The sequence below is a fragment of the Hibiscus syriacus genome, unplaced genomic scaffold (genome assembly GCF_006381635.1).
Source record: "Hibiscus syriacus cultivar Baekdansim isolate YM2019G1 unplaced genomic scaffold, ASM638163v2 tig00116962_pilon, whole genome shotgun sequence".
Lineage (NCBI taxonomy): Eukaryota > Viridiplantae > Streptophyta > Magnoliopsida > Malvales > Malvaceae > Hibiscus > Hibiscus syriacus.
In genome coordinates this window covers 6672828-6687248 of record NW_024063488.1, presented here as the reverse complement: position 1 = coordinate 6687248, position 14421 = coordinate 6672828, and the positions used below count along the sequence as shown (strand labels likewise).

At 35.8% G+C, this 14421-nt stretch overlaps 1 protein-coding gene across 1 annotated transcript; it reads left to right on the top strand.

The window, feature by feature from the left end:
- The first annotated feature begins 13273 nt into the window (after positions 1-13273).
- On the top strand, positions 13274-13618 carry LOC120190555. Its single transcript, XM_039193617.1, has one exon. It carries the CDS (start codon positions 13274-13276, stop codon positions 13616-13618), a length of 345 nt encoding a protein of 114 aa, XP_039049548.1.
- Positions 13619-14421: the final 803 nt, after the last annotated feature.

Genomic DNA, 14421 nt, shown 5'->3' with positions numbered 1-14421 from the left:
CAATTACTTTCAATTTTCTACAAAAGCTTCCACAAAATTTTAATTGCCAATTCACCCCCCTTTTGGTCGATTTCGTCAATCGATTAACTCAACATAATCACCCCAGACTAATTCAATATATATATGTGTGTACATTGTTCGGTATATAGATAGGTAAAGGTGTATATTATGAGTCTGTAACATTCCAAACTACGGGTTAGTGATTAAATTGTAAAATTTCAGAATTTGGTAATTAAAGTGGAAAAGTTGAATAGTTCAACGACTTATTTAAAAATATTTCCTGAAAGTTGTTAGTAATTATCAAAAGAATTAAAGGGCAAAATGGTCATTTGACAAGAAAGATATTTTTCCTATTATATGAATGAAGAGTTATCTTCTTCTTCTTCTTACTTTCTTCTTCTCCACCGTGGACTTCAAGAGCAAAGGTAAGATTTCTTAATTTTTGATTATTAGCTGAATTTTTAAGTTAGGTTTTGATCATTAGATGATAACTAAGCTTAAGGAAAGCTTAAGTCATCTTAAAATCAAAAGATGAAGAAGTTATGAAAGATTAAAGAAAATGGGTTTTTAAGTGAATTTTTGGAAAAAAGATGATAAGTTGAATTTGAAACTAAATTTGACTTGTCATCAACTTAATTAAGAGATATGAAGAGATAGAATTGGATTTAGAGCATCTTGAAAATTTGGTATGATTATTGATTTCCATATGAAATATGGAATTTTGAGGTTAAAGATGAGATAAATTGATATAAATGTGTTTAAGCATGTGTATGTGAGTTAAGGATATGAAAGGGGTTGAAATATGACATAATTAAATTAGAAGGAAGTAATTTACGTGCATAAATGGAAATTTTGGGCAGGTGCATCGATGCACTATGAGTGTGTACCGATGCACTAAGACAATTTTTGAATGTGCATCGATGCATTAAGGGGTGCATCGATGCATGGGAATTTCGAAGCTATTCTGTGTACCGATGCACCCATAGTGCATCGATACACCCCTAAAGGAAAACTGAATTTTGGGTTTATTAAATTAGCTCAAGTTATTAGTATTGAATTATACGGTTTAGGCTTCTGAAATTCATCTCGGAAATTATGTTTATGTAGATATTGAGCCTAAACAAGTTCCAGAATAATCAAAGGATTATGATCGAATCAAAGAAGGCTAAGGTGAGTGCAATTTAATTTGGGCTTATAGAACGAACATTGGCTTGCGATGAGCCAATGATGGAGTTACTATGGTAAGAAGAAACTTTTAAAATATTATGCAAGTATTAGTATATAGAAATGGATATATATTCTTATATGTTACATGATTTACATGTTTACGTGAAAATACACTAGTGATATATGTGATGTATTGGAAGCATATGAGATTAAGTGATGAAATATAGATGATATATATACATGATGAAATAAGAATAAGACATGAATCAAATGATATATATGTTTATGTGAATTCATGCAAAGTGATACGAGCTATGTGACATATGAATATGAATTCATATGAAAAGTGATATGAATTATAGAAAGAAATTACATGATTATAGGCATATGTGAACAAAGCTATGAGCTTATATGAATATGTGAAATGATAAATAACAATGCCCATGTTATATGATACGAGAGCTATAGGTATAGTTGGCATGCCAAGAGTCGAGGGTTTCATAGGTTTTTGGGATAATACAGTGGTCTTTCAGGACAATACAGTGGTCCTTCGGGACAAATTTCATATGTCACTCAGTGGGACTTATACGAGCTGTGGTGACAACATTAGTGCACAACCTCAATGTACTAACATACCTTCCGTTCTCACCAGTATACCATGGGCTAATGAAGAGATAATATCAAATATAATATATAATTGAAGTATATGTTTGTTTTTATGATACGAAATGCATTATATGAATTATACGATATTATGTATGTTTTGTTATGAAATGATATATGTGGTCCATGATGTATATAGAAAGGTTCAACATATGCTTATATGATAAAAATGAATTAGTGATAATAAGATGATTATTGATAAATATGTTCATGATAAATGTATATGTGTGCATTGGTTATACAATGAGAGATATGTTTTATATGATATGACAGTATTTGCAGAGGTATGCTTTTGTTTATATGAATGGTATATGGTTATACTATATGTTTTATATGCCTCACTAAGTCATCAACTTACCGTGTGATTGTTTCACACGTAGGTTTGGAAAGCGAAAAGAGAAGAAAAGAGGAACAAGACATGTCAGTTCTCCTTATCTAAGATCATATCAGAAATGTAAATCGAGTTACATGTATTTTGTTAGAAAGAATTTAGTTGACATGTAATAATATAAAAGATTTGAATCCGATATGTTTTAATCGGTTTTGTAAAATCATATGATTGAATTTTGTAATGTTTTAAATGTGTATATGTAAAATGAAAATTTTATACGGATGAAACCTTGGATTTTATGAATTTATACTTATTTTACGAAGTTACTGTAGCAGTGCATCGATGCATAATTTATATTCAAAATTTTCACTGTTCATGGCACTGTTCGGTACTGTTCACGGTATTGTTCATAATGTATTGTTCATACGGTACTGTTCATATAATATTTTACTGTTTATAAATACATTTTTGCCTCAAAATTTTATAACAAACACAATTCAATAATATATGATCGTATTTTCTTAAAATGAGTTCAAATGTTTTGATATTTTATAAGAATGACGTTTATAAAAGTTAATGTGACATTCCGGACTCGTATCCGGGTCAGGTACGGGTTGAGGTGTTACAGAGTCTTTCTACGACTCCATTTGATCACATTGAAGTTAAAATATTAAATTAGGTACCTATCATTAATTTCTCAGTCAAATGTACTTAAGACTAACACATTAATGAATCATAAATCACTTTTCTCTTGAGCTTTTTAAGTTAAAGGATCAAGAAAATTTTCTTTAATTATCTCATTCTTCAACATGAATACTATCAATTTATTTCATAGACTCGTACATTCTCTTATCTTTATATGATTGGTTTTAAATCATATATAATATTAGAAGTCACGTGAAAAAATTAAGAAATTTCGTTTTATGAATTCTCAACAAAATAGATTTTTAAGTCATTGGATTTCTTGTCTAGTAAAGTTAAAAATTCAGTTAAGTTTTGAACATTTCAAAATAAAAAAAAAATACCAGATTCTCTTAATTTTATGTATTTTCTTAAAGCATCATTTCTATATAAATTATAAACTTATATAATTTACATATATTACATTGAACTAATAATCCATTTAAAAGGCTTAGACACCCCCACATTCTTTAAATTTTAGTACATAAATTATTTTTAGTCACTTTCACATTTTTTTAATATTTTATGGTACACAAGTATTCTCTATATAGAAAGTGTAACACCCCCAACCCATACCCGACCCGGATATGAGTCAGAGATACTACATTGACTTTAAAACACAACTCTTAATAAATAATAGTAAAATATTGGGACTTGTATTAAGAAAATACAATAATATACATACTGTAATATAAGTTTACAAAAATATTCAGAGCATACACAACTTAACTCTTTAATTACATGCCAACTGCTATTTACATAACAAAATAACCTACTGATAAGTTGCTTCTGATCTGATGGTTGCAGGAGTAATACTGTCAAGCTGCTTCACCTGTCTCGTCTAATATCCTCGAATCCTACGTGTGAAACACTCACACGCTAAGTCATCGACTTAGTGAGGCAATAATAATAACAAGGCAATGTATTGTAATGAAAATGTCAGGATCATATGAGATGAGATGCAAACATGTAACTAATCAATGTAGTATACTTCATCAATATCCATACCTGTAAGCGTATGACTGTAACATTCATTATTCAGTATTAATAAGTTTATTGGCCCATGATAGCATATTGAGAACCTAAGGTATTTGAGTAATGTGAGGTTGTGCACTATGCTGTCACCACAGCTCGTATAAATGCACCGAAGTGCCCGTAGAATTGCACCGAAGTGCCCGTAGAATTGCACCGAAGTGCCCGTAGAATTATGTCCATAAGGACCACGTAGAATTCTTTAAGAACCATATACATATACTATGGATCAAGTATGTGTCTTTCAAGACTTCACACAGGTTCCAAAGGATATACATATGTCCTAAAGAACCGAGTATACCCTCTACCCTTGGCATGCCAACTATACCTATAGTTCTCATCTACATAACATGGGCTTATACATTTCCCGTAGTTCATATCGCGTAGACATAGTATTTCCATACCTTTAACACATAGGCATATAACTTTTCTGCATATTCATATCATGTAATACATATAATACAATTCATGTCATGTATCATAATATGGAATGTAATCATATATCAAAATATGGAATCTAGACTTATCACAAGTCTAGAACTGAATATACTACTATATTCATGCTATGCATATGCACTCACCTATACTTCTTTGCCTTTTCCTCGATCGATTCTACTTGTAGATTGTTCCCGAACTCGAGTAGGCTCGGTATCTACATAAACATAATTTTTAAGATGATCATCAGATGTCTATGTCTTGCAATTAAGCTTTAATAGCTTACTAATTTAAAGAATTTATAGCTTAGTCTTGCTTTCTTTTCTTTCTTATTCTTTTTCTCATGGGGGAATCGGTTCCCCCCCTGGGGGTATCGATTCCCCTCAAGCAATCTGGAATTTCATATACGATGAGGGGGTATCGGTTCCCCCCCCTGGGGGTACCGATTCCCCTCTAGCATTCTGGAAATCATATTCGTTGAAGGGGTATCGGTTCCCCTTGAATGGGTACCGATTCCCCTAACCCAGAAATCCTATTTTTAGCCCGAAAATCATCTAATTTCAACTCAAACATACATATCTCAATCCCTTTACTACTCTTAGCTCTCATACACTTACTTAACCTAATTATTATCCATTAAATACCTCTAAAACTTAGAAATCTAATTCTCCATGTGGCATTTAAGAATCCAACTCCAATTCCAATATGTTCTAATTTGAATTCTAACCCCTCATACTTCTTAATTAGCTTATTGACAAGTCAAAATTCTGATTCAAACATCAAAAACTCATCCATATCAAAATCTCATCTAAAAACTCATTTTCCAAATCATTCTCTAAATCACTTATCTTGTTGTTTTAATGTCATATAAGGTTTCCTTTATCTTATATAACATACCAACTTTCATTTCCAATCTTAACAATCCAAGAAACTACCAAGTTCAGTTTCTTACCTATAATTGCAAGCCCACGGTTGGAGGAGGAAGAGGAGAAAGTAAGGAAGAATGAAGAAGAAATGGGAGGTTCTGGAACCTAAAATCACACGTGGGTATCATATATACCCCATAACATTTTATTTTAATTAAAATTTCCTTACCAATGACCATTTGGTCCTCACCTTAATCTCATATTTACCAACCTTTATTTTTAAACTATATAATTGTTCTACTTTAATCACCAAATGTTGAAACTTTGCAAATTAATCACTAACCCGGCATGGAGGATGTTACAAATCTCTCCCCCTTAAGAAAATTCGTCCTCGAATTTTCATTGCACGAACAAATGAGGGTATTGATGTCGCATATCCTCTTCACGCTCCCACGTTGCTTCTTCTACTCTGTGATTTCTCCACAACACTTTGACCAAAGGAATGGTCTTGTTCCTCAATTGCTTAACTTCATGGGCTAAAATTTGAATCGGTTCTTCCTCATAAGTCAAGTCAGGACGAACCTCAATCTCTTCTGGTGTCACGATATGAGAAGGGTCAGATCTATATCTTCGAAGCATTGAAACGTGAAAAACATCATGTATCTTTTCCATCTCAGGTGGTAAAATTAGCTGATATGCTACTGGTCCTACTCTCTTTACAATCTCATATGGTCCAATAAACCGAGGACTCAATTTTCCTTTCCGACCAAATCTCAACACCTTCTTCCATGGAGACACTTTTAAAAACACCTTATCTCTAACTTGAAATTCAATTTCTTTCCTTTTAAGATCCGAATAGGACTTTTGCCGATCAGAGGCCACTTTGAGGTTATGCTGAATTTCTCGAACTTTCTGTTCCACATCTTGAATTAAATCCGGACCTAGAACACTTCGGTCTTTGAGTTCATACCAATTTAATGGAGTACGACATTTTCTTCCATATAATGCTTCATAGGGGGCCATCTTTATACTAGACTGATAACTATTGTTGTAAGCGAACTCTGCCAGCGGTAAATACTTTTCCCATGATCCTTTAAATTCCATTACGCACGCTCTCAACATATCTTCCAATATCTGAATAGTTCTCTCTGATTGCCCATCAGTCTGAGGATGAAAAGCCGTACTAAAGTTTAAACGAGTCCCCAACGCTCCATGCAAAGATTTCCAGAATCTAGAAGTGAATCGAGGGTCCCGATCAGAGACTATGGAAACAGGTACTCCATGCAATCTAATAACTTCTCTAATATACAGCTCTGCATACTTTTCCATAGAGAAATCCGTTCTAACAGGGAGGAAATGCGCTGATTTAGTTAATCTATCAACAATAACCCATATTGATTCTCTTTTGTTCGGGGTCAAGGGTAACCCCGTAACAAAATCCATCGTAACATTTTCCCATTTCCATTGAGGAATAAACAGCGGTTGCAATAATCCTGAGGGAACTTGATGCTCGGCTTTGACTTGCTGACAAATCAAACACTTAGACACAATTTCGGTGATGCTTCGCTTCATCCCTGACCACCAAAATCGATCCTTTAAATCCATATACATCTTGGTTCCACCCGGGTGCATCGTTAACGGACTGCAATGAGCCTCTGTTAATATTTCCTTCTTCAAGTCGTCATTGTCGGGTATTACAATTCTTCCTTTACAATAAAGATTTCCATCTGACTTAATCTCAAAGTATTTAATCTCTTTGTTCTTTACTTGCTCAATTCTTTTCAAACACATTTCATCTTTACCTTGCAATTCTCCTATTCGTTCCAACCATGTTGGTCTAAGGGTTAATTCTGCACAAAGACCACCGTCTCCCGTTAAAGATAATCTTGCATCCATAGCTCGTAAAGCTGCAAACGTCTTTCTACTCAGAGCATCTGCTACCACATTAGCCTTTCCGGGATGATAGTCAATTATCACATCGTAATCCTTTAAGAACTCTACCCATCTACGTTGCCTCAAATTCAATTCTTTTTGAGTCATCAGGTACTTCAGGCTCTTATGATCCGTATATAAGTAACAACGCTCCCCATAAAGATAATGACGCCAAATCCTGAGAGCGAATACTACAGCAGCCATTTCTAGATCATGTGTGGGGTAATTCCTTTCATGTGTTTTCAACTGTCTCGATGCGTACGCTACCACTTTTCCTTCTTGCATTAGTACACACCCCAACCCGTTATGGGATGCGTCACTGTATACTACAAAATTCTTGCCAGATTCCGGTTGAACCAATATCGGAGTTTCCGTCAGAATTCTCTTTAAAGCTTCGAAACTTTCTTGACATTCAGAAGTCCAAACAAATGGTACGTTCTTTCTCATTAGCTTTGTTAGAGGCAGCACAATCATAGAAAAATTCTTAACGAATCTTCGATAATAACCGGCAAGTCCAAGAAAACTCCGAACTTCAGACACATTCTTAGGAACTTCCCAATCCATTATAGCTTTAACTTTCTGAGGGTCTACTCTAATCCCAACTGCCGAGATCACATGCCCCAGGAAAATTACTTCCCTTAACCAGAACTCACATTTGGACAATTTGGCATACAACTTTTTATCTTTTAAAATTTGCAAGACGATCCTCAGATGTGTGCTATGCTCTTCATGGGATTTCGAGTACACCAGTATGTCATCAATAAAGACAACAACAAACTGGTCCAAGTAGGGCTGAAAAATCCTGTTCATAAGATCCATGAAAGCAGCAGGTGCATTCGTTACTCCGAATGGCATTACGATGAATTCATAATGACCATATCTCGTTCTGAAAGCTGTCTTCGGAGTATCTTTCTCCTGGATCTTCAATTGATGATAACCCGAACGTAGATCAATCTTTGAAAATACCGAAGCTCCTTTTAGTTGATCAAACAAGTCATCAATGCGCGGAAGGGGATACTTGTTCTTGATGGTCACCTTATTGAGCTGTCGATAGTCAATGCAAAGACGCATTGATCCATCCTTCTTTTTAACAAATAACACCGGAGCTCCCCAAGGCGATACACTTGGTTGGATAAATCCCTTCTCTAGCAATTCTTGTAATTGATTCTTTAACTCTTGCAATTCTTTCGGAGCCATTCGATAAGGTGCCATTGCAATCGGAGCTGTTCCCGGCATTATTTCTATTTGGAATTCTACCTCTCTATCCGGAGGTAATCCTGGCAATTCAGCAGGAAAAACATCAGGAAACTCTCGAACTATTGGAATTTCCTCTAACCTTTTCTCTTGAGCTCTTGAATCAATCACATTTGCCAGAAAACCCTGACATCCTTGTAGCAATAATTTCTTGGCAGACATCACTGATATTACATTCGCTAACGGATTAAACTTTTCACTGTTCACACTTATCTCTATTCCGTCTGGACTTTTCAGAGTTACCTTTTTCAATCTGCAACTAACATCTCCATAATACCGGAACAACCAATCCATTCCCAGAATCACTTCAAACTCGTCAAAGGGTAATTCCATCAGATTAGCAGGGAATTCAATTCCCTGAATCTTTATGGGACACCCCTTACAAACTTTATTCACCCGGGCACTCTGGCCTAACGGAGTTGTTACTATATTCTCATTACTCGTAGCTTCTAAGGGAATCCCCAACTCCTTTACTAACTTACTTGTAATATAAGAATAATTAGAACCCGGATCAATCAGTACCAGTACTAATTTATCATACAACTGAAAAGTACCTGCTATAATATCAGGGTCATCACGGTCTTCACTTGTCTTTAGGTTGTACACTCGAGCAGTGGATCGAACTTCAGGTTGAGCAGAGAATTCAGACGGGTTCCTTCCTCTGCCTCTTCCTCGTCCCCTTTGTGAGAAAGAACCAGCTCTTCCAGATGGTGCCGGCTCACCAACAATCAAGGGACAATCCCGGACAAAATGTCCGGCATCCCCGCATCGAAAACAAGTCCCAGCTGCCATACGACAATCCCCATAATGGTTTTTCCCGCAGTGCTCACAATGTTTCCTTTGACCCGGAGTAGATCTCCCAACACCAGATTCCACTGACTGCGTCTGTCTAGGTCTTGCCTGACTTGCTCCCCTAGCAGACGATGCAACTGATTCTGATCTAGCTTGTGATCGAAATCCCGAGTCTCTTCCCCTTTTTGTTGGTGTTGAACCAGAATAAGTAGTCGTCCTCTTTGATGTCTGAACTCTCAAGTCCCCAAATCTTTCATTCTGAGCCCTTTCAAGAGCTTTTGCACGATTGATCACCTCCTGGAACGAGGACAGGTTTAATACTATCAACATTTCTTTAAGTCTAGGGCGCAAGCCCTCCACGAACCACTCGCAAGCATCTTTTTCAGTAGGCACAAGCTCAGCTGCAAACCTGCTCAACTTATTAAACTCACATTCGTACTCATACATAGAGCGGCTCATCTGCTTCAAATTCATAAATTCCTGCTTCATTTGTCGGATAAACTGATCTCCAATATACTTGTTTTTAAATTCTTCTAAAAACAAAGACCAAGTCAACCGGTCGGTTGACATCCTCATGGTGACATTCGTCCACCATATCCTCGCCTGACCCCTTAATAAAGACACAGCTCCATCTAATTTCTCCACTTCGGAACAGTGGAGACCATCTAACATGATTTTCAAATCATTCAACCAAAGATCCGCTGACACCGGACCTTCCTCAGCTTCTCCCTTAAATTCGGGAGCTCCTAAACTTCTCAACTCTTTTGCTACATTAATTCTTGGAGTTAGTGGAGCAGGAGGTTGAAGACGCGTCAGAATAGCGTCTAACGTTCTGAAGAACGTATCTTGATCTTGCACAGGCACTCCTTGAGATGCCTGTTCTTCACCTTGCCTGGCCAGGGCAGGTGAATTACTGCTTTCAGCATGCCTATCTTCTCCCGCTTCACTTCGGGAGCTATTATGTCCGGACATCTAATAAGAATAACCACATTATCCTATTAGCAAAACAGCATACTCATACTATACCAGATCAGAAGTTCTCACTATTTGTTGGCATGTATTCCATTTAAAGACTCCATAGACTCTGGTTTATGCCTAGAATCGGCTAAACCATAGCTCTGATACCATTAAATGTAACACCCCCAACCCATACCCGACCCGGATATGAGTCAGAGATACTACATTGACTTTAAAACACAACTCTTAATAAATAATAGTAAAATATTGGGGCTTGTATTAAGAAAATACAATAATATACATACTGTAATATAAGTTTACAAAAATATTCAGAGCATACACAACTTAACTCTTTAATTACATGCCAACTGCTATTTACATAACAAAATAACCTACTGATAAGTTGCTTCTGATCTGATGGTTGCAGGAGTAATACTGTCAAGCTGCTTCACCTGTCTCGTCTAATATCCTCGAATCCTACGTGTGAAACACTCACACGCTAAGTCATCGACTTAGTGAGGCAATAATAATAACAAGGCAATGTATTGTAATGAAAATGTCAGGATCATATGAGATGAGATGCAAACATGTAACTAATCAATGTAGTATACTTCATCAATATCCATACCTGTAAGCGTATGACTGTAACATTCATTATTCAGTATTAATAAGTTTATTGGCCCATGATAGCATATTGAGAACCTAAGGTATTTGAGTAATGTGAGGTTGTGCACTATGCTGTCACCACAGCTCGTATAAATGCACCGAAGTGCCCGTAGAATTGCACCGAAGTGCCCGTAGAATTGCACCGAAGTGCCCGTAGAATTATGTCCATAAGGACCACGTAGAATTCTTTAAGAACCATATACATATACTATGGATCAAGTATGTGTCTTTCAAGACTTCACACAGGTTCCAAAGGATATACATATGTCCTAAAGAACCGAGTATACCCTCTACCCTTGGCATGCCAACTATACCTATAGTTCTCATCTACATAACATGGGCTTATACATTTCCCGTAGTTCATATCGCGTAGACATAGTATTTCCATACCTTTAACACATAGGCATATAACTTTTCTGCATATTCATATCATGTAATACATATAATACAATTCATGTCATGTATCATAATATGGAATGTAATCATATATCAAAATATGGAATCTAGACTTATCACAAGTCTAGAACTGAATATACTACTATATTCATGCTATGCATATGCACTCACCTATACTTCTTTGCCTTTTCCTCGATCGATTCTACTTGTAGATTGTTCCCGAACTCGAGTAGGCTCGGTATCTACATAAACATAATTTTTAAGATGATCATCAGATGTCTATGTCTTGCAATTAAGCTTTAATAGCTTACTAATTTAAAGAATTTATAGCTTAGTCTTGCTTTCTTTTCTTTCTTCTTCTTTTTCTCATGGGGGAATCGGTTCCCCCCCTGGGGGTATCGATTCCCCTCAAGCAATCTGGAATTTCATATACGATGAGGGGGTATCGGTTCCCCCCCCCCTGGGGGTACCGATTCCCCTCTAGCATTCTGGAAATCATATTCGTTGAAGGGGTATCGGTTCCCCTTGAATGGGTACCGATTCCCCTAACCCAGAAATCCTATTTTTAGCCCGAAAATCATCTAATTTCAACTCAAACATACATATCTCAATCCCTTTACTACTCTTAGCTCTCATACACTTACTTAACCTAATTATTATCCATTAAATACCTCTAAAACTTAGAAATCTAATTCTCCATGTGGCATTTAAGAATCCAACTCCAATTCCAATATGTTCTAATTTGAATTCTAACCCCTCATACTTCTTAATTAGCTTATTGACAAGTCAAAATTCTGATTCAAACATCAAAAACTCATCCATATCAAAATCTCATCTAAAAACTCATTTTCCAAATCATTCTCTAAATCACTTATCTTGTTGTTTTAATGTCATATAAGGTTTCCTTTATCTTATATAACATACCAACTTTCATTTCCAATCTTAACAATCCAAGAAACTACCAAGTTCAGTTTCTTACCTATAATTGCAAGCCCACGGTTGGAGGAGGAAGAGGAGAAAGTAAGGAAGAATGAAGAAGAAATGGGAGGTTCTGGAACCTAAAATCACACGTGGGTATCATATATACCCCATAACATTTTATTTTAATTAAAATTTCCTTACCAATGACCATTTGGTCCTCACCTTAATCTCATATTTACCAACCTTTATTTTTAAACTATATAATTGTTCTACTTTAATCACCAAATGTTGAAACTTTGCAAATTAATCACTAACCCGGCATGGAGGATGTTACAGAAAGTGTTTTGGTTAATTCCATATAAAACAAATAAATTAATCAACTCAATCACAATTTCATCCTGAATTGAATAGTCCATTTATCTTAATAACACATCAAATCCAATGGTACCACGGGGCCACATGGTGGATTAATCAGTTTTAACGCCATAATTTAATTATTATAACAGTACCCTTAAGATTTTTATGTGTAAATGGAATGATAAACATAAAAGGAAATTAAACTCAGTTATTTTTCAAGCAAACATAGCAGCGTGCATCCACGTGAGGGATGAAAAATGTCAAAGATTCTAGCACCATACATTTTGTTCACACCTTGTTTCTTATCCCAAGATCCGCCTCTCTTAATCCATTTCACACTCCCATGTTCCTCCATAATTAATTAATTACTTGCTTATCTTGAACAATCTTTAGGATGAACGTTACATCATAAGTGTAAATTTTCAAAAATTATATTGAAATTTTAAAAGTTTAAAGTTATAAAATATCAAGAATATAATGTTAGATTATTAATAAATTTTTTAAAAATATTCTAATCGTACGAAAAAATAAAATTTCGAAAAATGCAGATAAGCTAGAAGCCGTGTCAATTTGGCTGCGGATATGATCGCCCGCAGTGTAATCTGGGTCCCTTTTTAAACAGCCTGGTAATCTTAATTCGGTCAACTAACCATGCTGTCAGTTTTAACGTAATTGCATAGCTCAATATCCTGTCTTTCCGGGAACCTTGCTCACCTCTATTCTTTTCTCTATAAATACGGTGAACATTTCCACGTTCAAAACCTCCGGTCACTTAAAAGTTATAGTATTATTACAGATAGAAAGCAATCACTGCTAAAGAAGGATGGGGAATTGTATTAGACGCGAGAAGTCATTCTTGGCTGATGACGAGCACTGGGGGTCTTTGGAGTCCACTCGGATGGATGGAGATACTGATGGCGAGATGAACATTACGGAGAAGGAGAAGGAGAAGTTGGTATGTGGAAAACGAGATGCAAAAACCAGAGAGGTGAAGATAATCATTTCGAAGGCGGAGCTGGAGCATTTGATGCAGAAGGTGGACGTACAAGGTTTGACTCTGGAACAAGTGCTCTTGGCCAGGATGGTTAAGAGTGGAGGAGATGTATTTGTGTTTGATCAACCTCGTTCCTGGAAGCCGGTGCTACAAAGTATTCCGGAGGTGAACTAGTTAATGATCTATGAATTTCTTCGTCATTTCTCTCGATTCTCTCTGGGTTTGATCATCTTTTAATGCATTCAAACATGAGAATTAGCCTGGAAATCGTTCGTGATTTAGTTAAGGTTATTGTACAAAGAGATTAGGCCATTTTCTACCGTTAATCAGGTGTATGTGTATATCCTGAATTCCGAATTCCGATACATGAAAGTTTTCTGTAATCAATATTCAATTGTTCTGGTTTTTTACTCTCTTTTTTTTCCTTGTATAAATTTCCCTTCTGTTTGGAGACCCGGTTCATTATAGTTTTAGGATAACAAATAATCAAATTCAAACGTACCATCCCAACAGCTTGACTACTTCCACGCAAGTTCCAAATTTGTATCAACTTTTGTAAAAGATAATGTCTGGGTGTAGGGATACGGGGACATGAAATAAGCAATAGTCGTTGTTGCTGATGTTAGTGTTTTTCTTAAAAAGACCTTCCTTTATTTCCTTAGTTTGTGCAGAGTTACACGAAAACGAAACATGGATATGGTACTTATTCAAAAAGAAAAGAAAACAAGGGAAAATTTGGATGTGGATAAATACAATACCACACCAAAAGAAACTGCTCGTCAGGGTTCATCCAGACATGATTCTTTTCACACTGATCCTACAAACATTTATTGCTACAGTATATTATATGATTTTTATATTTACATCCTTTTAGTATGTCAAGGTGAGGAGACGAGATTCAGCAACGATTGCAGCCACCTAATCTTGTTAGGCTATTAACTCAAATTTTACACATTGTCATTGATGATACGTTGTGT